Source organism: Astatotilapia calliptera, chromosome 7 (assembly GCF_900246225.1).
Source record: "Astatotilapia calliptera chromosome 7, fAstCal1.2, whole genome shotgun sequence".
NCBI classification, from domain to species: Eukaryota; Metazoa; Chordata; class Actinopteri; order Cichliformes; family Cichlidae; genus Astatotilapia; species Astatotilapia calliptera.
The window spans coordinates 59,135,199-59,161,732 of NC_039308.1; the positions used below are offsets into that span (position 1 = coordinate 59,135,199).

Sequence of the window (26,534 nt, forward strand, 5' to 3'; positions counted from 1 at the left end):
TTGAATCCTGAGTCTTACTATAGTAATGCTCAACAGTGATGAGGCCTTTAGCAGTGAATTAAACGTTTAGAAGTTTTTTTTAGTCAAATTACATGGATGATATCTCGGCACCAGAGTCGGAAAACAAGTGCAAATATGAAACTTATGATGGCTGAACTTTCTTATGTTTGGCCAACATCTATTGCTCCTGTTTCTGAAGCCTCTGGTGTCTCGGAGATGTGCACAAGTATCCATTACTTTTGGTGCTGTGGTACAGTAGCAGCAGCAGCAAAAACATCAACACTTTATCTATTATTTAAAAAAAAAAAAAAGTCAAAATATGCTCTGAAAAGGGCAACGTGGTTGTTAACATTTGGTTTATAAAAAAAGGGTCCTATGCTCCAACCCTGACAGGCCCTGTTTGTGTGGCGTTTGTGTGTTTTCTACATGCCCGTGTGGGTTTTCTGTATGCATGTGTAAGTGTACAGGACCGACAGGACATTCATCTTTCAGATTATTCTCCATCACCTAAGATAAAGTGGTCCTCTAAATACTGAAACATCTAATTCAGCCTGATCTTCTGTCAGAAATGGTGACCCATTAACTCTGAACAATCTTCAATGATAAACAGAGTTAAACTGAATATGCCTTTGGTGTAAAGTGGATAAAAATAAAGTGGATAAAAAATATATCAGCCCTGCGTCAAATTGACAACCTGTCCAGGGTCTGCCGGCCAAAAATATATATTTGAAAATTTGCGATAATGATACAACTGACGCGAGATAAAATACTTTACAACTCCACAACTTTATTAGTGCAAAAAATAAATGAAAGGCAAACCAGTTCCACACCTCTGAAGTTGCAGCATTTTTACAAACCAATTCTGGTTCATCTGTTTCATTCAACAATCCGCTTTCGCCTTTCTCATTCTGCGTCGCCGCCATGCTTTTTTCGCCATGTGGGTATGACTACAAAGGCACTGCGCATGCGCGTTTTACCCATATTCTATCGCGATATTTGATTTTCTTATCATTGCCTAACATTATGTGAACGGTATGACATGGCCCAGCCCTAGTTGGATGGATCGATTTTTATGTCAAATAAAGAAAGATTTGACCAAGTACAGAAGATAAAAAAAGAACTCGGAATGAAACAATGAAACAGGAATATTTAAATGTACATGTCATATATAAATGTGTCTGAAAGACGGATGCCTGGTGTACATGTGAATGTTCTATGCCAATATTAATCAGCTCTTAGTCAAATTTGATCATTTTTGCCCCCTCCCCAAAAACGATACATTTATTTACTTCTGTCAGACCACATTTCCTGGTTTGTAAGTAATGATCTACCTGGACCGCTGGACATGAAAAGGTGGGCCCTCCATTAGAGTTTTAGTGTTCTGACCATGACCTTTTTTGTGTCACTGTCTGAACAATGTTTGCTGGACTCTTGAATTAATAATTAGTAATTTGATAAAGCGTCAGTTTGTGCATATTGCACATTATCTATTTGGCACAACAAACTGTCCTTTGAATGTGCTGTCACTCCATTTTCTATTTGTCTTTATGTCTTTCTCCCCTCATAACATGACTGTCTTTTTCCAAATTGCAGCTTCTCTCCTGGCTGTTTTTTTTTTTTTAAATATATATTCTTTCCTCCGTCTGCCTCTCGCCACTTCTTTTTCTGTTTCATCATTAGGCTGTCCCACGTTGAGAGGAGAGTAATCTGAACTATGTGTCCCAGGGGCCCATTCCTTTACTTCCTGCTGTAGGAATAAGCGACCTATTGATTAGTTATCAGCCCGTACTTGGGCTGCGATCTCTCTCGCCCTCAGATATCCCCTAGATATATGACACTCCTGACAGCCTGAGAGGTGGGTGAGGAGGCAGGGGGTGAGCAGTGGCGAGGGTTTCCTCCTGCCTGCCTGCCAACACTTTACTCAACAAAATGCCTTCTTGACCGCGTAGATGCCAATTGCAGCCCACTTCTCTTCTTGCGAAGGGATTTTCAACATCATGCCAGGGAAAGATTATTCAATCTTTCAAATTGTACAGCCAGCAAGAGGTCCAGCAGGATTTTATGCTCTGTGTTAACTATGAGCACCCATTTTTGCCATTTTCTCATAGGAATAAACTCTGAAACTGTAATCAGAGTTTTAAAATGAAAATGGTGCGGCTTACTGAGAAAGAAACTTATATAAGCTCAGAGTAAGTACACCATTCGCATATGGATAATTGCCTGTGAGGGATTTCAATACAAATTGAGGCTCAGGAAGCGGATAAGCAACAGGAAGGGTGTCTCTGCTCCTGTGTAAGCATCCAAATCTACTGTGAGTGTGCAAAGAACCATGACTAACTCTGACTAAGTCTGTTTGTGCGTTTTTAGGGAAAGCTTAAAGATACTTTCCTCTCTTCTTCATCTCGCTTCTTCTAGCTGTCATAACCTCCTTTTTCCCTCTCTAAAAATAAGTAAATAAATCATCTGTCGCTCTTAGGATCTCTTTCTGTTTGAGTGTTAAGTGTATGTATTACTCGCCACATGCTCCCACATTTTCCAGTCATTTCCCTGAAGTGTTAATTGTGAGTGTTTGTGAGCGTCATCAGAGTTTACAGAGCACCTGTTCCACTGGGTTCTCCAGACAGACACAACATGTCAAACCCTCCATTTAGCAGGGAGATTAAAGCTTATCACTGCCCTCCCCCTGCTCCCTCGCTCCTCCCGTCTCTTCCTCAAAACCACATCTGATAAACATCTCATTTCCACACTCAATATTGCCATAATCAAAAGCCCACCTATTACATGAGGCTTGTTCATCATCTCGCCTCACTCGCCCTCAGTCCAGTAACGGTCAACCCTTTTCCCCCCTCCGTTCCCCTTCCCCATCCCTGCCCTCCCCCAGAGAAGAGAATATCCCAGTGGAAGTGCATTTGTCTCGTGGCATTAATCTAGTGGAGATGTAAAGGATTGCTGTATGAGGCCATGGTGCACTGTGGGCTGTATTGTCTCTGCAGCTTCCTCTGTGACAGAGTGCAGAATAACGCAGAAGGATGTGAGTTTAGTTTGCCTGCACACTCACACACACTCCTCCGCTCCAAATTATTCTTCAATTTCTGGGGGACGGATGAGGGGATTATCACAGCGAATTTAAAATTAATATTTGCATTCATCTGCAATAATCTTAAATCACACTGTACGCAGAGGTGTTTATATTCTCATCTCTCTTTTTTTTGTCTGAATCTTTAAATACTCTCTAGAAGAGTCTCTCTGGAGAAAAGAGGTTTGTGTGGGAAGACTTGGGTCATGTGATCTGTTGTATCTGTAATGTACTTCACATCTGTCTGTTATGGCTGCTCCCTGATGTACACAGAGGTCTGTGTACATCAGCCTCTTGGAAGCTGTCTGTATGTGTGTGCGTGCAAGACTGAGAGTACCACTGCAGCCTGTAGTCATCTTCTTTCTTTTCTTTATATTTGTGACTAAGCTTTTGTTTTGTTTTTTTCCAGTTAGATTTACCATAGTTACCATGGCACATAGCGTTTACTTCCACATTCTGGTCCTTATATATCAGCACTTAATTTCTTTTTTCTAACTTTACACTATTCTTTTATATAATCTAACTCAGGGTGGCACAGTGGCTAGCACTGGCACCACAGAGCAAGATGGGTTCAAATCCAATCTGGGGGTCTTTGTGTGTGCAGTTTGCGTATGTGGGTTCTGTGCGGGCTTCCCCCCACAGTCCAAAGATGTGCAGGAGGTTAGGGCAACTGGTGATTCTAAGTTGACCACGTGTGAGTGAATACTTGTTTTTCTCTATGTTTTGGTCCTGCAACAGATTGGCCTGTCCAGGGCGTACCCCACCTTTCACGTTGTGATAGCTAGGATAGGCTCCAGCACCCCGCCCTACCCCCTTGATCCTGAATTGGAGAAGCAGAACAAACTGTGCTTTAATATCAGGGATATACAGTATATGCATGGAACAAGTGCAACATTTTACAGAATTTTAATTAGTTTAAATTATTTATGTTTACATTGCCAACCAGCTTAATCTTTAAACAGTCTATCAGCACCATGGTAACATCATTACAGCACTTTTGTCTGACAAAAATAAATATATATTTAATTTACACTGATGTAAAACACAGAAAATCCTCACATTTCAGGCGTCGTCAGTGACCGTTCTGGGCTCTGCTGCTTAATAATGAACTTAAAGAAATGATTATTTATTTAAAAATGTTTTTTTTAATTATTTTTCTTTCAATTCTTTCTACACACACATGCACACTCAAAGTGTGCATGTGTGTGAAGATGAGGAGGGGGGGGGGGGGGGGAAGGAGGACTCTTTGCAACTCATCTATGTATGATGGCACAGTTGCACTCTGACTAATGGGGAAACTCTTTATGTATATGAGTCACATTAATAACAACACGGAGTGGACAGTGTGGACATTAATAACAGTGTACAGTTGCAGAGAGCATATAGCGCAGTACATATACTAGAACAGCCACATCAATAATAACTCATAATCTCCAACTAGAACATGAATCATCATGCCATGTGGACACTGGAAGTCACACAGGCAAACCCTGTGTTCATGTAAACACCTAAAAATAGAAAATCACAGTCATTTGCCGCAAAAGGCTAAAATTGTCCCAGTGTGTCTCTCTCAGTTCAGCAGACTATTAGAAACCATTAGCTTTAAGGGGAAATGAATAGCTCATGCACACTGTATTGTTTTTGTTATTTACCTGCTTCTCCACATGCTGGGTGATGCACGGTGGGGCTAGTTAATGAGGCCAATAATGTAGCAGTGTGTGCCTAATGAGAGAAGATGAGCCCAGGTTCCATACAATTCACATTTAATTTTTGTGTATCTGTGTGTAAACATTATTACATTCCTGAACCAGGACTGTTGAATCCACAATTAACTACTTCACAGAAAACCTGCTACGTCCGGCGTCACGTATTTGTGTGCTGAAAAAGCCTTTAAAAATCATCAGCGCACAGACTGCGCTGTCGGCACACTACCGATATCCTACTCAAACTGCACTTGACATTTTGCTGTTTTTTTTTAACATATATGATAGAAGTGTATCCCATGTTGCACAGAGCCAGAGAGCTGATGAGACCGCTTAGACGACGCCTGTGATGTCCACCTGCTGTGAGAGACAATAACCAGATGTGAAGAGGAGAGTTTGACACATGCAAGTCTGCTCATTGTGGCTAATTACCAGGCTGAAGCATCTTTCTGTCAGCCACAGAGCCACACAGAAAGGGTGCTACAGTACACGCTGCTTTTTTTCCCCCCCCCCTAATCAAATTCATCCACCCGGGTGAAGCCGAAACTCGTGTTTACTTGTGCTGGATTCTCAAAAATCTTCACCGCCATCTGAGTTCAAACAGCAGAAATAGACTGAAGAAAAACAACAAAGCAACCTCACTTATATCAGGATGCCCTGTCTGTCTTGATATAACAAACTCACTTGTTGAGGGCCTGCTTCTTCACGATCAACCTGGAATATTTTTTTAGCTTATCAAATCCCCGCACTAACCAACAGTTATAGCAGCTATCTGCTTCCTGAGCAGGTAAGTGAATTGAAAGGGTTGTAAAAGTCTGATTAACTCAGGGCTGGGGAGCTGGGTAGTCAGATAGTGGGTGGGGAAATGGCGACCGAGACCGTTCTGTCAGATGTTCCTCTTTGCAAATATGCCACCGTGTTTCTGTGATGTGGAAGCTTATTATCTTATTAAGCATTCTTTTATTTCCCCCTATAAAACACTGGCAAAGGGAAGCGTGGAGCTCTTCTTGCTTCTCCTTGTAATAGCTTCTCACGGCTCCTCATTCTATTACAAAAGATACAACGGTTAGTTAAGACCCCACGAAACATTTCATTTTCTTTCCCTCTAATTAAATGTGTCTCAGATGAGCCCACTGAGCCCACTTGTCGGGTTGTCCTCCATTTGGAGTGCCACCAGAGTTTAATATATGGCATTAAACAGGGATTGAGGATGAAAATGAAGCCTACCTCCCATTGGGAATGTAATGGATGATTAGAAGACATAATCTTAGTAATACAGAAATCCTTTAGTTTCTGTCATTTTATTTAAGTTACTGTCTTTTAAATGTGGTAATGACTTTGGCTATTTTTGGCACAGTTAAAATTTCAACACTGAGGTTATAAAATTCATATTTTGAAAATGCATAGAGTGCATGTAATGAGTTTCTCCCCCCCAAATTTCTCATTTAAATGAATATACTGCAGGGGTTTTGTACATGGTTTTTCTATATGTTGTGTGAAAATGATGTTTCTGCATGATATTTTGGAGACACAACTAGCCTCGTCTTCTCCAAATAGGTACAGCTGAGCAAGCATATAAGCAAACCATTTCTACTGTAGCAAAGCACGAAACAACCACATGAACATTATCTGTAAATGCAGAACGGGAAGGAACCTCAGAGGCAAACAAAAGGTTAACGTGCTGAAAATAAAAAGTGAGGTCTATTGCAACATGCACATAAGTCATACTGTAATGAGGATGTTTTAAATAGATGTAACAATTAGTAAAGTCACTGTACCAGTAAATCATAAGGAAGTCCTGGAGCACTGGCTATCAGTTACCCAGAATGCCTCGGTGTTCTCCTGGGGTTAAACTCTGAAAGGTCAGACGTTGTCTCATTTACAGTTTCTGTAGCTTCCAAATGTAGGCGACGGACAATTAACACGAAGCTGGGTTGTAAACGTTAGGCTGCGACAATGGCATTTGTAACACACACAAAAATGTTTTGTAAAAGCCTCCGAGAGTTCAATGTTTCATTCTTTAATGTATTTAAAGCTATTGATGAGGTTTAAGCATTTCATGCTCTCAGTGGGACACTTAAACTTTGACTGGAAGGAGACACTTGTGTTCATTTTATCTGCACTTAATTCATTTGGAGAAACATTTCTAGTAGGAGCCAATCCTGTAGTGTGTTTTTATTATTCTATAGTCAAACATGGGATTACGGTATAACGTTTAAATTCATGTGCTCTTAACTTCCCTCTCCACTTACACTGTGTGCAAAGCAATCTTTTATGATATACACTTATGTGGACCCCCTGTATTGTGTGTGTGTGATGTAACAAAGACGGCAGTAAACTTTGTGTGTATGAAACTCCAAAGGGAGGCAGAAAGTGATGCACACAGGACTATTAGCCCTCAGTAATGCAGTTGATGCATTGGCTCTAGTCTTCTTGTTAACCCTTGAGACTCCAGGCAGATAAATCCTGGTTTAAGAGATCTGGCAAACCCAGAGCTCACGCAGCAACTTGTGTCTACTGTTGCATCAACTACAGATCTGCCCAGACTCGTATATGACTGGAGCAGCTCTCTGTAACCACACATATTTTGAGCATTCAAGCTTATCTTAAATGCAAAATTCTAATTTTTATTCACTGCCTCATTTTGAACTTTCTTACAACCCTTGATTGTAAGATCGTTTTCTACATAGCTACTATTCTATAGGACACTGAGAGGGTGTAATGCCATTACAGTGGTTCAAAGACCTAAAAATGGCTTCACCTTAAACATAAAAGCAAATATTCATTGTTGTTAATTTAATGTTTGCTTCCTGTACGGTCCTGCCAGTCTGAAATTTACACTCAAGCAGCAAAAGCATGTAGCAGCATCAGATGGGACATCTCATCTAGCTAATATTTATTCAAAAGCATCAGAAGGGCCCCTGATGTGTGCTGTAATGAATAAAACACGATGTTTATCCTTCCTGTTTAACGTTAAGTCCCCATGAACAGTCACGGGGACCAAGAGAATATTTACTTGTGTTGGGACACCGGGGAGTTGGATTATCTGCTGGCGGCTTTGTAGTTTTCTGAAGTTTCCCCGTGTGACATGTTCCAGGGAGAGTGCTCTTATTTACTCTCCGGTCCTGTGTGTATAGCCCTGCTCATTGTTTGTTCTTATGTGCCACCACTCCTGAGGACTGCGCTTCAGGAGAGAAAGAGGCGTACAAGGAGATAGAGAAAGGCCCGCTAATGCTGTGATCATTACATGGGAGGACACAGATGAAGATGTTGTCATTGCAGACTGTTTCACAAGAAAAGGATTTGATATTGACTTGCATTTAGTGTAAATGCTTTATCGCTTGACATGTATAAGAAAATGGGTTTACACCGCCTGATAAGAGTCGCCTGCAGTATCTTTTTGCACCGAATGGTGGCGACATTGGGTTTCCAAACAGTGTAGACGAGCCAGACCCGTGCCGTGCTCTTTTCAAACTGTTTCGCCTTCTTACTCAACCTCCCGATTCGTGTCATCTATTTCTGCGATTAGACTAAGAAAAGAGTGTGAACAATTAACGTGACGCTCATTTTGCAAATGTTTTTTTTTTCATACAATTACTTTGTGTTTGAGCTGAGAGTTAAAACGGTAGGTAGTGTGTAAGAAGAGTTGGAGATTTATTCGCTTATTAACAAGAAACCTGTGAAATAAATGGGATAAATAACTAATTCAAAAGTCTATACAAGGTTTTACATGCGGCCAGGGTCAAGAAGGTTTGTCTAATTAGTGTTTAAGAAGAGAGGCTGTAATAAATCTGACATAATTCGACTTGAAATATTTAAGTTGGTTAAGTGAAAAAATGAAAAAAGAACTTAAATGTCAAAAATGCGCTACAGACCAGTTTAATTTATCGTTAAACTCTTAAGCGTAATTTGTTTTCTTTTGCTTGCTTTATTTTCATACGCATGCTAGAAAAAAACATTAAAATGAATATCAGGTTTCGTGTGTAAATTTGTGTATGGACTTGGACGGTCCGAAAACTTCGTTTCTTTACTATTATGCTAATTACGTCCCGGGATCGCGCTGCTCATTGGCTGAGTCTCAGTCAATTTCATATTTCAGTCCTGACGTCAGGGCGCCTATAAAACTAAGCAATGCTTTTTAACTCGTCGGCTGACTGATCCCTTAGAAAAAAAAAATCTATCAATCCTTGGGTGGAGTTTTTTCCCCCGTCTCCACAAGGCAACTATTTGCCCGGGACACGAACGTGAACCTCCTCAAATTGGCGCACTAATCCTAAAAGGAGCCATGAAGTGTTAAACGGTAGAAACGGAGAGAGCGGCGCTCAGATACCCGCACGCTGGGAGAGAGGGAGGAAACAGCGCTGCTCCAATGCGTCTGTGCAACACAGACTGAAGAGAGAGAGAAAAAAAAAAACTTATCGACTCACAAAACCTGAACCTGCGCTGCGCAATTAGTGCGAGAAAATTCACTTTTTCCTCCGGTTTTGAAGAAAATAAATAAAGAAATCAAGCTGGCTCAGTGCGTGTCTCAGCAGCCCACTTTGACAGGTGCTCCTCACCCCCTTTGGAGGACTGTCAACAGCAAGAGGATGGCATCAGAGCTGGCAATGAGCAACTCCGACCTGCCCACCAGTCCCCTGGCCATGGAATATGTTAATGACTTCGATCTGATGAAGTTTGAAGTGAAAAAGGAGCCGGTGGAGCCCGATCGCAGCATCAACCAGTGCAGCCGCCTGGTCGCCGGGGGATCCCTATCTTCCACCCCGATGAGCACGCCTTGCAGCTCGGTTCCCCCTTCTCCAAGCTTCTCGGCGCCCAGTCCGGGATCAGGGAGCGAACAGAAGGCGCACTTGGAGGATTTCTACTGGATGACCGGGTACCAACAGCAGTTGAACCCCGAAGCTCTGGGTTTTAGCCCGGAGGACGCCGTAGAGGCGCTGATCAGCAGCAGTCATCAGCTCCAGACCTTCGATGGCTATGCCAGAGGGCAGCAGTTCGGCGGCGCAGCCGGCGCGGGGGGCGCAATGGCCGGGGAGGAGATGGGATCAGCGGCCGCAGTGGTGTCCGCGGTTATCGCTGCAGCCGCAGCTCAGAACGGGGCTCCCCACCACCACCACCATCATCACCACCACCACCACACAGGGGCACACCACCCCTCCTCCGGGTCTCAGTCCAGCGGCGGCCCGGGGGGAAACCACCAACACCTGCGCTTGGAAGACCGGTTCACGGACGAGCAGCTGGTGACCATGTCGGTGCGGGAACTGAACCGGCAGCTGCGGGGGGTCAGCAAGGAAGAGGTGATCCGTCTGAAACAGAAGAGGAGGACGCTAAAGAACAGAGGCTATGCCCAGTCCTGTCGGTACAAGCGGGTCCAGCAGCGGCACGTTCTGGAGGGAGAGAAGACGCAACTCATGCAGCAGGTGGACCACCTCAAGCAGGAGATCTCCCGGCTGGCCAGGGAGAGGGACGCCTACAAGGAGAAATACGAGAAGCTGATCAGCACCGGCTTCAGAGAAAACGGAGGATCCAGCAGCGACAACAACCCTTCTTCCCCGGAGTTTTTCATGTGAGTCCCGGCGCTGAAAAGTTTTAATAAGCGAACCTCACCAAAAAAAAAAAAAAGAAAGAAAAGAAAAAGAGTTTGCGCGCAGCTAAAATAGGTTTTGTGTGATTGTGTTGAAGCTGCTTTTAGTTAAAGACTAAACCAGTTTTTCCCAATTTGTGTCATTTTAAAAGTATATTGTTTCAGAAACCCAGATTTGTTTTGTTTTGTTTGTTTTTTACTTTCTAAAGAATACAAATTAGGAAAGGACTCTGGTTAAAAATACAGTACCCATACATTTTTTAAAAGGATTTTTCTCCACTTTGTGATGTTTGCCTTTATAGACACTGCATAAACTTACCATCCTGCTGCGACCCATCGCATAGCCTTCCTCCTGCGCCTCATCCATCCTGTTCCCTTTAAACCCATATTTGTTTTGTGAATTAAAACAAAGAACTTTTCAGACTCAACAGCTTTATTTGATGTGATTTTGATTTTGTTTGGTTGTTTAAAGTCACTCTGTTTTAATATGCTTTACTTCATTTCATGTCATTCATCCTGTCTGGTGAAAAATATCCAAACTGCGCCAAAGTTTGGAGAGACTTGTGTGAGTTAAATGAAGCCATGCATGCTGGTCATGTACGGATTGTTTGTTTGTTTTTTCTTCTTTTTCTGTTTTTGTTTTTTTGTTTTTTTATTCTACCTTTTTGTGAACTTGTGTATAATTGTATTATACCGTGACTGCATTGCTCAGTTTCACTATCATTTTGATTTTTTTTAATATGTAAAACAAGTGAACAGGGCTATTTATGCGCCTCTTTTCTTTAATGAAAGTTCACCGCGTTTTCGACCCTTTCAACATTTTATTGGCTTCTTTTGGAGCCTTGTGTGTGTGGGGGGGAGTGAAAGGGGACTTCATGTAAAGCAACAATGTGCTCAGTATTGATTTTTTCTGTTAGGCAATATGGTATCAAGATGAGCAGCATCTGCATATTTATTATAAGCAATAATTATAACATTTCCAACACTAGCACTAAAATTATTGCGATCAACAAGTGGAGCTGAAGATAAAAACAAAGCAGATTTCCTGAAAATATGTGGAGGACGGGCTACTTTATGCAACAAATGATCTTTGTCTTGTAGAAGTTCACTGTTCATGTGTTTTCCTTTCATTTAAGGAGGCTGATTAAGTTCACTCGGAGCCCTATGGGTCTTTTTTCCTCTTTATTTTCTGATAAACACACTGTGAACTGTTTGGAAATTGAAGTTTAAGGTTCCCCCGGTGTTGCAGAATATTTAAGGAAAAGCATCAAGCAGCCATTCGTCTTTTTGTGACGCCCTGATTATCTGTTCTGTTAGAAACTGAACAGGACAGGTAAAAGGCACACGCCCTGTTCACTTTAAAAAGCTGAATCTAATGTTACCATTCGTCAATAAACCTCCATGAATGGAAACAAATGCACCTTCCTGATGATGTTCGTTTTTGTTCTGTTCAGTTTTACTGCTTGTTTGTCTCTGTGTCTTTGAGGCGACGCCACACACTGAGGCTTGTAACGAATCCGAATTTCCTCTGCGGGATTGCAATAACAAAAGCATCTCTTTCATAAACGTGTTGTTTGCTTGGAAGCCGTGTAATTATCGCAGCTCCCAAACATCAAGTAGACTGCGTATATTCCAACTTTGTGATCTGGTTCAGTTTATCCATGTGTTTTCCTCTAAATGCGGTTTTATCTTTTTTAATTTTTATTATTTTTAAATTATCTTGGCAAATAATTTTAAGGGGTTTCTTTTAATGGCTTTTGCTTTTTTTTTTGCTTTTTTTCTTTGCTTTTTTTCTTTCTTTTTTTTTAGAAAAAAAATGACGGCCTTCACCTGTTGCGTATTTAAAGACAAAATCTTCTTGTTCTTTTTAAGCGTGTGTGAAAATGAAAAAATAGCGCTCAGTTTTTCTTATATAATTTTTCGTTTTTCGCCCTGTGGCCTGATATCTGTGCTGCAGGTCACCTGCAAACGCTCAGTTAATGATTGATTTTAGAGTAAACTTGCACTTTTCACTCGGTACATGTGCACTTGTTGAACATTGCCTGTGGAAGGGTTTTAATTCAGATCGACCGCAGATAAAGCGCTGCGTGGCAAACGTGATGCATTTAGTCGTGTGTGCAGGCAAATGTGCGATTGAACACAAACATGTCGCAATTTTTTTCTCTGACGTGTCATTTGCCAGTCCACAATAATTCCGCAGTTTTGCATATTTTTTCTTTTCTTTTTGGAAATCAAATCACGCCTCATATTTTTAACCAAACAATTTTTTTTTTTAAATGCCTCACTTTCATTTCTCTGAAAAAAAAATCCTTCGACTTATGACATAAAAATGCTGAAAAGATTGAATTAAAGGCACAGGAGACACCCGGGGGGTAATTTGATTTGCTAGCGAGTGACAGGTCTTGTAGCCCTCCAACCTGCCGGCAAATGTGGCCTGGGACGCCTTTCCTTCCCGATGAAGTCGGTGCATCCCTAAGAGGAGTATGGCTGCTATAAAAGCTGCATGGGGTCTGGTTCAGGCTCCCATACAAGGTCACTACAATGCATGCTGCTGGAAATCTTTGTGGTTGTGTGTGTGTGCATGTGTGTGTGTGTGTTTGCGCATGGGTGTATGTAGAGAAGTGCTACTGGGTTGTCCCTCTGAGGGACCTTTTGACAGAGTGTGTGCAGACTAGGAAAAGTGTCCATCTCGTGGAAACCTTAAAATGCACCACAGTGGTGAATGTTTCAGTGTCGGGCTGAAAACAAAGACTGTGGACTGTCTATTTGGTTCTAAGTCTCACTTGTACAACAGTGACACTGTCACCTGGCTCATATGGATTCCATGAAAGCCTGGAGTGAGGGACAAGATGGCAAAGCATGATCCACTCATGCCTGAAGGAAGGATTTTCTCTGTGATTAAAAGAGAGTGAGAGACAGGGATGGGGCCCAAGGAGGAGAGAGAGAGAGAGAGAGAGAGCAATACAGAGGAGAGGGAGGAGAGAGAGAGAGAGAGAGATATGCTGGCTGCCTTCCTGCTCCTTTCAGATGATAAACGATCAGAGATGCATCCTAGCTGAGAGGAGACGGCCTTTTAGTGAGCATGTGTCCACTAATTTATGGCCCTCCTATCTGATTAGGTCAATATAGTGTGCTATTTAATTACATTTGTGTTATAACCTAGAACTGGAGATACTATACTTCTTTCATGTCACCCCTTTCTTATGTGAGCCTGATAGGATTAGCGAGGTTTCCTCTGGACTTTGCTCAGGACGGCTCTACCTGTTTGTACAACAACAGTTTTGTGAATTTGTTAAGTAGCAGATCGAGGGCCGCTTTTGTGTCACGGTTCGCAGGCTTCTAGGGTTTGTGCTCCGGCATCAATGCATAAGAAGGATAAAACGGAAAATTGCTGATCGTTGTAGGGCTGTGGAAATTGTGTGGGATGCCGGTTGTTTGTGGGTGTGTTTTGACCTCTAGACACACCGAGGGGCTGCGGGATTTAGTAGTACTGATTCACTTCCTGTTTTGGAGGAGGACAGAATGCACAGGAAACAACAATTCAGGGCTTCCTTCTCACTTCTCAGCAGCCGTAATCACTGCTTCTTTCGCTGTGTTTTGCTTCCTCTGTTATTTGCACAGCATGAAAAAGTGTGTACATGCACCATATAGACACTCCACGTTATTAATCTTATCAGTATGAACTGTAATTCTGTTCTCTGGCCCAGCATATTGACTTCTTCACTGTGATCATTTGCAGTCTGTCCAATGATTAGGTTATTAAAGATAATGTAGTTGTCTGCTGTCACAATATTGGACTCTCTTTCAGGTCAACTATGGGAAATCACTCTGAAATTTATCAGTATTGACATTTAAATCATCATCATGTACTTTGCTTTAATGTCTCAGTGAACTGGACATGTGTGTGCTTAATAGACTGGCAAATTACAGCAGGATTTTCCTATCCTCGGTCAGAAGGCACAGGTGACTTATATGATGAAAGAGAGGGTCCACAGCAATGATAATTAGGGTTCTTTTAATCCAAACATCTCCAGAAGTGAATTCGTGTGAGTATATGTATATGTGTGTGTGTGGTTCTGTAAAATAACAGAAATTACAATTAGCAAACAATTAAAGTCAACCAAACTGGTCTAAATAATACAGAAAGGGTTGAACAGAAATGACTAAACACCACCCCCTGGTGGACACAAATGGGCTGCTGCACAGGGATAGACTCCATCTTTACTTTGGGCAGCTCAGTTCACAAGGGTAGCGCCATTTTAGTCAAATCAGCGTGAATATACAGTGTCTCGTGGCTACACGAACAGCTGGAAAACTCTACTAAGCATCACCCAATGTACATAGCTAAGTATATGATAAGTTACAACCATAGAACAAACAAATACAAGGCACTTACTTATCATTCACGCACACGCACTACACATGTTCAGTACAACAGCCCAGCTCCACCAGCGCTATCAAGGTGGACCAGCGCAAAAACAAACAAGGGATGGGAGGAATGTACCATCTTAGCAGTGGTTAGAGGGGGTCCGTGGAACAGTCTATATACACAAATCACAGGGGTTTTCTACAGCCGCCCCCTAATGTGTATAGCACATTAGTAAACATCAAAAACCCATGTGAATATAACTAAGGACGTTCAGCTGACAGTTCAGGTAACGTGATAAGTTTTGACACAGGCCGTTGGTATTTATGTTCCCCAATAGCGACTTCAGCTACTCGCACCTGTCCATCCGGGCTGGGAAACACCTGTGTTACCTGTCCTACGGGCCAGGAAGCCCGTGGGAGCTGATAGTCCGCCACCATGACAGTCTGTCCCACTTTCAAAGGTGGAGTAGTCTGGTTCCACTTCTGGCGAGGCTGCAGTCCAGGCAGGTAGCGCTGAATGAACTGAGTCCAGAACCGGTCCGCTATGACTTGGCTGTGACGCCATTTTCGCCTTCCAAGTTCTTCTCTGGTGCCATATACTGCCTGGGGAAGGGAAGCATCGCGCCGCCCCATGAGCAACATATTTGGCGTGATCGGGTCAACATCTGCAATATCCGAGGAAACGTATCCCAGTGGCTTGGAATTAAGTATGCCCTCTACTTCAATAAGAACAGTAAGCAACAAATCCTCTGGCACCGCTTGACCTTTGAGGGCAACTTGAAGTGCAGATTTGACTGAACGGATCTCCCGTTCCCAGGCTCCCCCAAAATGTGGAGCATGCGGAGGGTTGAAGTGGAAAGTGATGCTCTGTTCACTGAGCTTCTCCTGCAGTCGTGGCTCCATCACTTTGAATGCCTCCTGTAGCTCTCTGTCTCCTCCTCTGAAATTGGTGCCCTGATCACTCAGTATTTCAAAGGGTTTTCCTCTTCGAGCAATAAATCTGCGCAGAGCCATGAGAAAGGAGTCAGTGTCCATACCAGTGAGAAGGTCGAGGTGAATGCAGCGGGTCGTAAGGCATTTAAATATAATGCCCCACCGTTTTTCTTGTCTCCTGCCTATCTTTATAGTGAAAGGGCCAAAACAGTCAATTCCTGTGGACCAGAATGGCGGCTGATTTAATCGCAAGCGGGTAGCAGGGAGATCGGACATCTTCGGTGAAACAGGCTTGGCTCTCCACTTCTTACACTCCAAACAGCGATACTGATGCTTCCTTATGGCCTGTCTGCCTCTTAAAATCCAATACCTGCGTCTCAATTCGGCAAAGACACGTTCTGGGCCAGGATGCAGGAGACGTGTATCATAGTCTTTGATGATGAGCTGAGTAGTAGGATGGTCTGGTGACAACACGATAGGATGCAGAGTGTCAACATCCATCTGCTCTGCTCGCCGGAGGCGTCCACCTACTCGTATGAGGCCAAGCTGACTGTCATATTCGGGAGAAAGGTTGCTCAGTCTGCTGTCTTTGTACACCTCTTTCCCAGATTTAAGGGTGTGTACTTCAACAGGGAAGCTTTCTTGTTGCGCCTGTTTGAGAATTTGAACTTCTGTCTCTAGTCGTTGTGCTGCTGACATAGGGAGGCCAGCCGCCCCGTGAGAAGACAGGTGGGTGGCCTGCACCAAATCAGCCCAGGTGTTGTATGCAGGATCAGACTGTGCCAAATCTGTAGTGACACAGGCACAGAAAGCTGATTTCTTTAACTCAGTATTATCTTCAGTGTCTGTACTCACAGTAGGTCGTGCTGGCCACTGCTCAGATGCTTGTCTCAGGAAGGGGGGCCCATCCATCCACTGGCTAGGTTTTGACAGCTCACGTAATGGTTTTCCCCGGGTGATGTCATCTGCTGGGTTCAAAGCCGAGGGGACATACCTCCAGCTGGCGGCCTCAGTCAGCTCCTGTATTTCGGCAATACGAGTACCTACAAACACTTTATAGTGACAGGATTCGGACTGGATCCAGTTCAACACAGTGGTAGAATCGGTCCATAAAGTAGTCTCACTAATGGGCAGAGTAAGCTCACTGAGGAGGAGTCTAGACAGTTGTGCCCCAGCCAGTACAGCACACAGCTCTAAACGGGGAATTGACAGTTTCTTGCGGGGAGCTACACGTGATCTGGCCATGATAAAGGCAGTGTGGACCTCATGTTCTGCCGATTTAAATCTCAAATATGCCACTGCTCCGTAAGCACTCTCTGACGCATCACAGAATACATGCAGCTGGAAAGTTCCCTCTTGGGTTGCTGGGGCTATGTAGCATCTAGGCAGACAGATTTCTTGTAGATACTGTAACTCACTCACCCACTCTTGCCACCGCTGGAGTAACTCGCCCTCGATGAGATCATCCCAGTTCCTGTCATTCTGCCACAGACGTTGAACAATAACCTTTGCCCGGGTCGTGAAGGGGATGATGAAGCCCAGTGGGTCGTATTGAGAGGCGAGGATGCTGTAGATATTTCTCATGGTTGACTCCTGAGGAACCACTGGCCGACATCTGTAGGCAATCTGGTCTGTGGAGCAGTGCCATGCCAAGCCTAAGGTTGGTTCTTGGGGATCTGGTTGGTGTTCAGTCAACCACAGCTCGCAGGTAGGGGACTTTGCTTCAGAGGGGAGATGAGCAATGGCCTCTGGGTAGTTACTTGCCCACTGTCGGATTTCGAAACCACCAGTAGATAGCAACTCTCTGATGTTATCGACAAGTGGTCGTGCCTGCAAAGCAAAGGGCAGAGATTGCAAACAGTTATCGACATAAAATGAGCGCAGTACTGAGTCTAGTACTTGTTCATTGCCATCTTTATGATCCTGCACATGGCGCTGAAGGGCATACGTGGCACAACAGGGGCTGCATGTGGTTCCAAAGGGCAGGACACACCACTCATAAATGTCAGGGCTCCGATCTCTTTCCATATCTCTCCACACGAATCTCAGCAGGGGCCGGTCATGCGGAAGAAGCCGCACCTGATGGAACATACCTCGTATGTCCCCACTCACAGCAACAGGGTGCTCCCTAAATCTCAACAGGACACCTATTAAGGATGGACCGAGAGTTGGACCTGGTAGCAGCTGATCGTTAAGACAGTCTTGCCTATATTGGAAGGAACAGTTGAAAACTATCCTAGGCTTATTGTTATGATGCACAATATGATGGGGAATGAACCAGGATTCATCTGTGAGGTTTGCCTCTTCAGGAGTGAGTTTTCTTACATAACCTGCTTGTTCCAGTTTGTGTATTTCTGCATTGTACACAGCCGCTAGATCAGGATCTTTAATCAGGCGCTTCTCTGTGGACCGAAGGAGAGCCATCACTGCGTCATGGTCAGTTCGTAGTTTAGTGGAGTCTCTGCGGCGGAGCAGAGGAGTAGCATAACGAGCTACTCCATCCACCTGTACACGTTCTGTGGTTTTCTGCAGTAACTCCAGTGCCTCTTTGTCTTGTTTAGAGCGAGTTACCTCTTTCTCTGATCGAAAGGGGAGCACATCTAACTGCCACAGCTTCTCAACGTTCTGTCTTAGCGCTTGAGAGGGAGATGGTAACAGGGATGTGTGCAGACATGAAGCTTCAGTAGGTAGATGTAGAAAGGTAGCTGGTCCCTGGATGGCCCAACCGAGGTTAGTGTTGACAGCAACAGGGCTGCCTAGTGGACCGACTTTGACAGGTGACAGAGGGGTGATGAGCTGGACATTATCTGAGCCTATAAGAAGCATAGGCTGCACATCCTTAAATGCTTTGATGGGAACGTCGGCCAGATGTGGATATCTCTGACGGAGTATGTCCACTGGGCAGGATTGTTTTGCCAGATTAAGTTCTTTAGCAGTGAAGACACGTCTGATGTGATGTTTGATTTGGGGAGAGCTGGGTGCACTCAGTTCAAAAGAAACCGATGCGCCTTGTAACTGTGACACCTCCTGCCTGATGGTTCGTAGTTTGAGGGACTCCTCTGTGATATTTAATTGCAGGTAATGAACCGCTGCAGATAAAACAATAGTCCGCTCTGATCCATCGTCAAGAATGGCATAGGTGGACAGAGATCGCCCATTGTTGTGGAGGGTAACTGGGACCACTTTAAGCATGACTCTGCCTGAATGAGTGACTTGGTCCAAATACACCATGCTGGAGGCTGTACTCAATGTCAGGATACTCTTGTTTGGGCGAGAGGCAGCTTCATGAAGGATCTGCAGGTGTTGTTCTCCACAGGTGGCACAAGGTTTCTTCAGATTGCAATTGTCAGGCTGGTGACTCCGACCACATCTCCAGCATCTCTTATTGTCATTAATCCATGTAATAATCTGTGTAGTACTCAGCTTACTGAAGTCAGAACAGGAACTCAAGTAATGTTCTGTACTGCTACAGAAGGGGCAGTAGGGCTTAAATTTCTCTCTTTTCTTCCCTTTCATAGGTTCTTTACTGTCAGTAGGGGCTGAAGTGGTATTAGCCGTCGGTGTTGTAGGCTTGTCAGTGCCATAGTAGACTGATGAGGATGTCTTTAATGGTCGTGATGACTTGTCTCTACGATCTGAGCGGGGTTTATCAGATATGTAGCTTTCTGTAGCCCTTCGTGATATCTGTATGGCCTGTGACTTCCTCTCCAACCACTGTGCAAAGTCAGGGAGAGTATAGGTGTTAGCTGAGTCACTCCGCAAGATGCCCTTTGCAAGACAATATTCAGCAAAACTGTCTTGATAGGAGAAAGGGAGTTTACTCAAAAGCCTGTCCACATGGGAACCACACTCTAGTTCGCTCTTAGCAGCTCCTTCCATGGAGTTTAGTAGTCCCACCAAACTACTAACTGATAGAGCAAAGTCTTCAAACCCCTGTGCATCTCCAGCTTTCACTGTGGGAGCTCTCAAAATGTTGTTAATTTCACCTTGGACTAATTGGCGTGGTTGTCCATAGCGCTGCTGTAGAGCCTGCATTGCTTTACTGAAGGGCATAGTGTCATGCACATACCTCTTTGCAAGCTGAAACGCAGGAGGAAACTTTAGATGATCCAGAAGTACTTGGAATTTGTAATCCTCAGACAGGTGTGGGTGTGGTCCCAAAACTCCATCCAGACCTTTCTTCAGTAGCAGGAAATCACTTTCTTTTCCTGTGGTGAAGCGGATCAGGTTGGGTTTTGGGATGCCATAAGAAGAGGAAATAGCCATCTCCATCAAGTTCGGTCTCTGAGAGGAAAGCAGAAATGAGGAGTGTTGTGGGCTGCTCTGAATTACATCATGCTGTGAACTGACAGGTGCAGCTGGAGCAGGATGCCGATAGGTATACTGTGAGCTAACAGCAGGTGGCAGCACTGGTGTAACGTATGGCTGACTGAGAGGTGGGCCTGAAGTCCAAGGCGGATAACCTGGAGAGGGCATGCCAGGCGGCAGCGTGACAGGGTACTGCATAGTGCCAGGGATACTAAACTGAGCAGCACTGTGTGGCACAGACCACTGTGGGGTTGATGACTGCCAATTCAGGTCTCTTTGCTGATACCAGGGAGGATGTGGCTGTTCTGTTGCTGTAGATGCAGACCGGGGTACCACTGGTGTTGGCTGAGCAGCTGATGGCATGGAAGAGTGGACGTATAGAGGGGACTGAGGACTAGGTATTACTGGAGATATGGGAGGGATGTTTTCTAGTCCGCCCATAGGAGGAGCTTGTGTAGGATTATTATCCACAGTTAGTAAAGGCCTACTATGGCTCCGGACCTGGGTTTGTAACTGTACTTGGGGGGTTCTTTGGCCAAAGTTCAAAGACACTTGTATAGCGCTCTGTATCTCCCTCATCTGCTCCTGTACCTGGGTAACACACTGCTCCATCCTCCTTATTCTCTCCATCTCTGGTGAGCCATCGATGCCAGCGATTTGGTGTATTGGAGTAGCTGCGTTAGTGTTCGGTGGAACTGGGTTAGTCGGCTGTGGGGGATAGGTCCAGATGAAGTCATCCAGATATCTTGGAGCCCTATGTGGTCTCCTTTGCCGGGCACCTTGTTGTTCTTCATCATATTGGGATGCCGCCATGTTAGGAAATGCTGTAATTACTCCGGCTCGAAGGACCACTTGAACTGGACATGTGTGTGCTTAATAGACTGGCAAATTACAGCAGGATTTTCCTATCCTCGGTCAGAAGGCACAGGTGACTTATATGATGAAAGAGAGGGTCCACAGCAATGATAATTAGGGTTCTTTTAATCCAAACATCTCCAGAAGTGAATTCGTGTGAGTATATGTATATGTGTGTGTGTGGTTCTGTAAAATAACAGAAATTACAATTAGCAAACAATTAAAGTCAACCAAACTGGTCTAAATAATACAGAAAGGGTTGAACAGAAATGACTAAACACCACCCCCTGGTGGACACAAATGGGCTGCTGCACAGGGATAGACTCCATCTTTACTTTGGGCAGCTCAGTTCACAAGGGTAGCGCCATTTTAGTCAAATCAGCGTGAATATACAGTGTCTCGTGGCTACACGAACAGCTGGAAAACTCTACTAAGCATCACCCAATGTACATAGCTAAGTATATGATAAGTTACAACCATAGAACAAACAAATACAAGGCACTTACTTATCATTCACGCACACGCACTACACATGTTCAGTACAACAGCCCAGCTCCACCAGCGCTATCAAGGTGGACCAGCGCAAAAACAAACAAGGGATGGGAGGAATGTACCATCTTAGCAGTGGTTAGAGGGGGTCCGTGGAACAGTCTATATACACAAATCACAGGGGTTTTCTACACTCAGAATTAATAGGACAAAAGGATATGCACAGTGGTTAGTGTCTGTTCGTGTGAGTGCTCAATAACCTGCCTGCATTGTCTTTTATGTGACCTTGTTGCGGAAGCGTGTATGTATGCTTTAAGGGAGGGTGGTAAATCTGTAAGAATGAGTCGTTGTGTCATGAAATTCAGATATTTGTAGTCTTCATTGTGTAATGCTAAAAATAAGAAGCTATGCATTTAATCTTTTTTTGTAGTAAAATAAAATTGCAATTAATTTAAGAACAACACAGTTAAAGTTCAAGCCCTTGCAGTAGATCTTTACAGTTGTACCTGTGTTTGTTTTTCATAATGTAAAAATATATGTTATCATTTCATTCAGAGCTATCACCAACCACTGACTTAAAACAAACAAAAAAGCTGCTCTTTTACTAAAATAATGTTAGGATTGCATGTCTCTGCATGTCTCATTCATTCAGCACAGCAACACGGCAGTTTTTACGTGTGCACGTTCATTCTCTGTCATTCCCCTGCGAACGCTTCCTTCCCAAGCGTGGCAAACCCCTGAAAAGGGTTAAAAACATTTTCGCATTCACAAGAGGAAACAATTTCAATCTCTCCTACTCATTCCGCATCTGCATCACTCCACACGATAAACATTTACATTTAAAGTGATTTAAATCGGCTGCCTTTATGCTCCTCTGTGGTCCGTCCATCATCTAGACCCGCAGTGCCCGAGCTTCTCTTCCTCTCTCACCCTCTCGCAGTGTCCTGAGTTATGTCATTTATTTAAAAAGCTTAATAATTTAACTTGTCCGTCCTGTCACAGCTATGCATGTGGTAAAAAAGCAACGGCTGTAAAACGTTGGTGGTGTTTCCTGTGAATGTTTCTGATTGGCTTTGCATGCTTGTATTTTTTTCCACAGGCCAAATACAATCATGGGCAGAGTGACTGAAATGTGATTGTGTGGATCCAAATCTACAGTGTTGCGCGTTAAATTGAGACAGCTTTAAATGCAGAGATGCAAAAGAATGTGCTTATAGACACTGGAGTAGATTTGCATTTGCTTATGGAGGAAGCTGTCCTCAGAATGCATAACTAAAGGGCAATAGATGAAAGCTAATTATGATTTAATTATAGGGGATCACAATATTCTGACTTGCAGATAAACATAACTGAGGCTGTGTTGATGTTTTCAACAGTGAGTTGAGTTTCAGGGCACAGAGTCAGTGAAGTGGTGTGTTTTGGACCGCGGCGAACGTGGTTTCGGGGAGGGGGGGTGTTTGACAAGTGAGTGCATTATGCGACTGTGTGGGTGGGTGTGTGAGAAGCTGTCTGTGTGCATGTTTAGGTCTGGCTATGCATGAGTTTGTTTTATGCAGGGTGGAGCTGGAGCCGAGCCCGACCCCTGTGTGTTTTACCTGCATCTCAATGAAGCAAGAGGTGATTTACCCTTCTGCTGCAGCCACTTCTCTGTCTGTCTCTCTCTCCCTGTCAGTCCAGCAGACATTGATCTCTTTGCCAAGCAAGGTGACCGACAGTGTTTTCAGCTCTTCCAAACTCTCTGCTTTCCCTTTCATTTGTACCTGGGAAAGGCCTTGACCCCACACGTTGCCGCTATGTGTGTTGCCTTCTGCACATGGACCTCCCTTGTACAAAGCCCTGTTTGCATGTGTGTGTCAGTGCGTGTCTGTTTGAGTTGGAAAGTGGACGTGCATGTCGACGCTATGTGTCTACGTGTTTCTGACCCTGTGCCTAACCAGCTCTGTGTTTACTTTCATGAACAGGTGCATGCAGTTCTTTGCAGATTCACCCAGATGTACAGCAGTTTATTTAAACTGCTGTACATCTGGGAGTCTCTCCATACTTTGGTGCTTTTTAAGGTCTTCTCTGTGCTGCAGGTCTATAACTGGGAGCTGCTTCATACCCGAACGCGTCAGAGTTCATTTGGTGCCAGTGTGAATCGGATTACAGGGAAATGAATGGCTTTCATTGTTGCTTAAAGATGGATTGAGGGGCATTAAACATCCTTCTTTTGCCTCATTTCTCACTCTCAGAAGCAAAAAGTTTTTTTTTAGTTTTTTTTTAGTGTGATTCATTACTCAGGTTTCCTTTATTCACCCTCATCGCTGCCGTGTCTTCATATAATGTCCACAGGTGTGCAGATCATGCATGCATATGTTTGCAAAAATATGCAAATACCCTGCTGTGGGACACCTATAAACACTGATGAATGTAAGCATGACCTAATGTAGGATTTTATCGTTTATGATACATCTAATTATATTCTAATGAAATTATTTGCAAAAAAAGAAGCCTAAATTTGGATAGTTTTATGAAGAATGGAGTAGAAATTAAATTATAGGAGATTACAAAATAGTTTGAAAAATATTATAACAATGTGAACTGCAGTGATTTCCTTTTTGTATTAAACTGTTCTGTGCATACAGTTTTTTTTTGTATATGTTATTAAAATAATTAAGTTACGTCTCATTGTCAGCATATTTGAATGCATCGGTCTGTATCCATGGTTTAGTAAACGAGCTGGATAAAAACTGCTTGAATTTAAACCTTTTATTCAAATCTACTCCTGATGTTTAACTGATCAAAATATCCCTGCATTTAACACATTAAATACAAATAAAAAAATGAATATGAATAAAAATTAGCTCAGAATCACTTGATATTATTTTAGTAACATAACAGGTTGGTTTTGGGGAACTGTACGAGCACCTCATATTCATTATTACCGGTTTTCTAAGCCGACTGAAATTACCCCTGACTTTTACAGTCATTGCCAGTTTTGGGAACCAGATAGCCATTACTTAATGTCGGAAATATGTTGTGTTTACATCAGTGTGCACTTCTGTTTCATCAAAAAAGTGTGTTAATGTTTCGTCCTGTTTTGTTTTTTGCAGGACGTCAAGAAAATTCCTCCATCTGTGATAGAGAGCTGTGCCCTCTCGGCCCCGCCACCCTGGAGTCTGAGGTAACTTGATGCTCATCTTTGACACTTTCAACAAAAACAACATCTTTAAAACATTTTTTGCTGTTTTTGATGCAAGGTGAAAATAAAATTTAAATTTAAATTTTAATGATTGGTGGCACTGGAGACTAAATCCTCCTGCAGATATAAACTAAATACAGACCATGTTCTTACTAAGATTTTAATGATACAGCTTTCAGTAGCCATTAAATATCCGCAGCAATAATTAGTTATTGTCCAAATTCTAGAGTTATACAAAAAGGTCTCAGGATTAATCTCCTTTACTCACAGGTTTCAGCACAAAACAAAATAGATTTAAAATGAAAAGAAATGCATCAAGTAAAACATTAATTATAAACAATAACCATACTAGAGAGCTGCTTATGCATTGTTTTAACTCCTGAAAGCTCTTTATGTTTTATTACATTATTGTAGAGAAGTAGAAAAGTTGAAAGCTACTATAATATTTCTGTTACCTGCTTTGTGCTCTTAATTGAAGCACTTTAAATACAGACAGGATCTCCTGATAAAAACTATTGAAACTTCAAATCTTTAGATCTGATCAGTATTTTGATAATCAATATTTCAGTTCATCTAAAAGGTTCATCTTTGCATCAGATATTAGGTAAAATGATTTGCTTTAACAAGGAAAGCAGACACCTGCTGATTATCATTATTTCTCACTTCACAACCAAACTCATCACTCTCTCACAGCATCCATTGCATGCAATGTTTGGCATCACTGTGTTGGGGCTCTGACAGTGCTGCTTGAATGACGGAGGGGTGACATGCACCGAACTCATGGGATGAGACCAAAACCTTTCACCTCTGTCTTGACCCCCTGACTTCCTGTGTCCCCCTTTGCTCACTCTGCAGAGACAGACACTATACAGTATTTTTGTTTTGTTTTGTTTTATTTCTGGCAGATACACAGATGGAGGGATGTGGGATTGATGGAGTGAGTGAGGGATAGCGAAGACTAGATTTTATACTGTGACACTTGTAGTAGGAAAACAGAGGCTATAAAAGCAAAAAAAAAAGGAAGGATGGATGAAAGGAACTGAGAAAAACTTAAGACTGAAGGTAAGAAACTGTGGAAAGTGTGGCGCCTGCTTTTGAATGCAGACACACACGCCGGGACGAGAGGACAGAAGGAGGTTAGGAGGCGAGGTAAGGGAGGAACGCATGGCGGGAGGGCTCCTGGTCGTGGATGCAGACAGACAGGCAGGGAAACCAGAGGAAGGCGGTGACCTTCTCTGCTGCTGGAGGATCGAAGGCTTTATTTAAAGGCCTGGTCAATGCTGGGTGCTGCTGAGGTATCAGCCTCGCAGCCAGGCGACTCATCACCACTGTAATACAACTCTCTAATGCTAACCCCCCCCCCCCCTCCCACTCTCTCTCACTCTCACACACACACACACACACACACACACACACACACACACACACACACACACACACACACACACACATGCACAGGACGGGACACTCTCTGGACACCTCAGGTTTTACCCTGTACAATCAGGAGGCTGGACAGAGGAAACTACCGCATCAGCATCAGCTAATTTTACCATGCAGCAGGCAGCACACTCTACTTTCTTCATGTGCTCAGCATTGTGAAGCGCACGCCAGCTTTGCTTTTGACACACTCTCCATCACCGCCTGTTATTTTGCTCTTGACTGATAACGGCCGATGTGAACATTTTTAAATGTGAAAGCATGGCCGTAGCGTGGATGCAGGCGGGGAAAGAGTTAAAAGCTGACAGAATGCAGCCTGCTAAGGCAGGACTCGTGCATCTGTTGGTGTGAGCGGAGCACGTGTTTGCGTTTGCGCATGTGTGTGTGGCTGCAGCGCGAGGACACCTGCGTGCTTCAGCACTTTCTGGCTGTCGGGAGCTCTGAGGTCACAGGCAGAGGGAGTGGAGAGGGCACATTAGAGTAAGCTTCAGAGCCCCCACCCACACACCACGCCTCTGCCGTTTCTTCCCTCCCACCACTTCAACCCTCACTTTTCCTCCTTCTTCCCCCTGTTATCCCCTCTCCCCGTCATCCCTCCTC

The 26,534-nt window shown here is 43.6% G+C and overlaps 1 protein-coding gene across 3 annotated transcripts in view; it reads left to right on the forward strand.

The window, feature by feature from the left end:
- Nucleotides 1-8,939: 8,939 nt before the first annotated feature.
- The window catches only part of LOC113026916 (transcription factor Maf-like), a 52,470-nt gene continuing 34,875 nt past the window's right edge, over nucleotides 8,940-26,534 (forward strand). For 2 of the 3 annotated variants that reach the window (XM_026176196.1, XM_026176197.1), the window contains exons 1-2: nucleotides 8,940-10,345; nucleotides 24,409-24,479. In XM_026176196.1, the coding sequence (XP_026031981.1) occupies nucleotides 9,369-10,345; nucleotides 24,409-24,436 (1,005 nt within the window). In that variant the 5' untranslated portion in view covers nucleotides 8,940-9,368 and the 3' untranslated portion in view covers nucleotides 24,437-24,479. Of the gene's footprint in view, nucleotides 10,346-10,665; nucleotides 11,784-24,408; nucleotides 24,480-26,534 lie in introns of those variants that run through there. The other variant, XM_026176195.1, reaches the window with a different exon arrangement.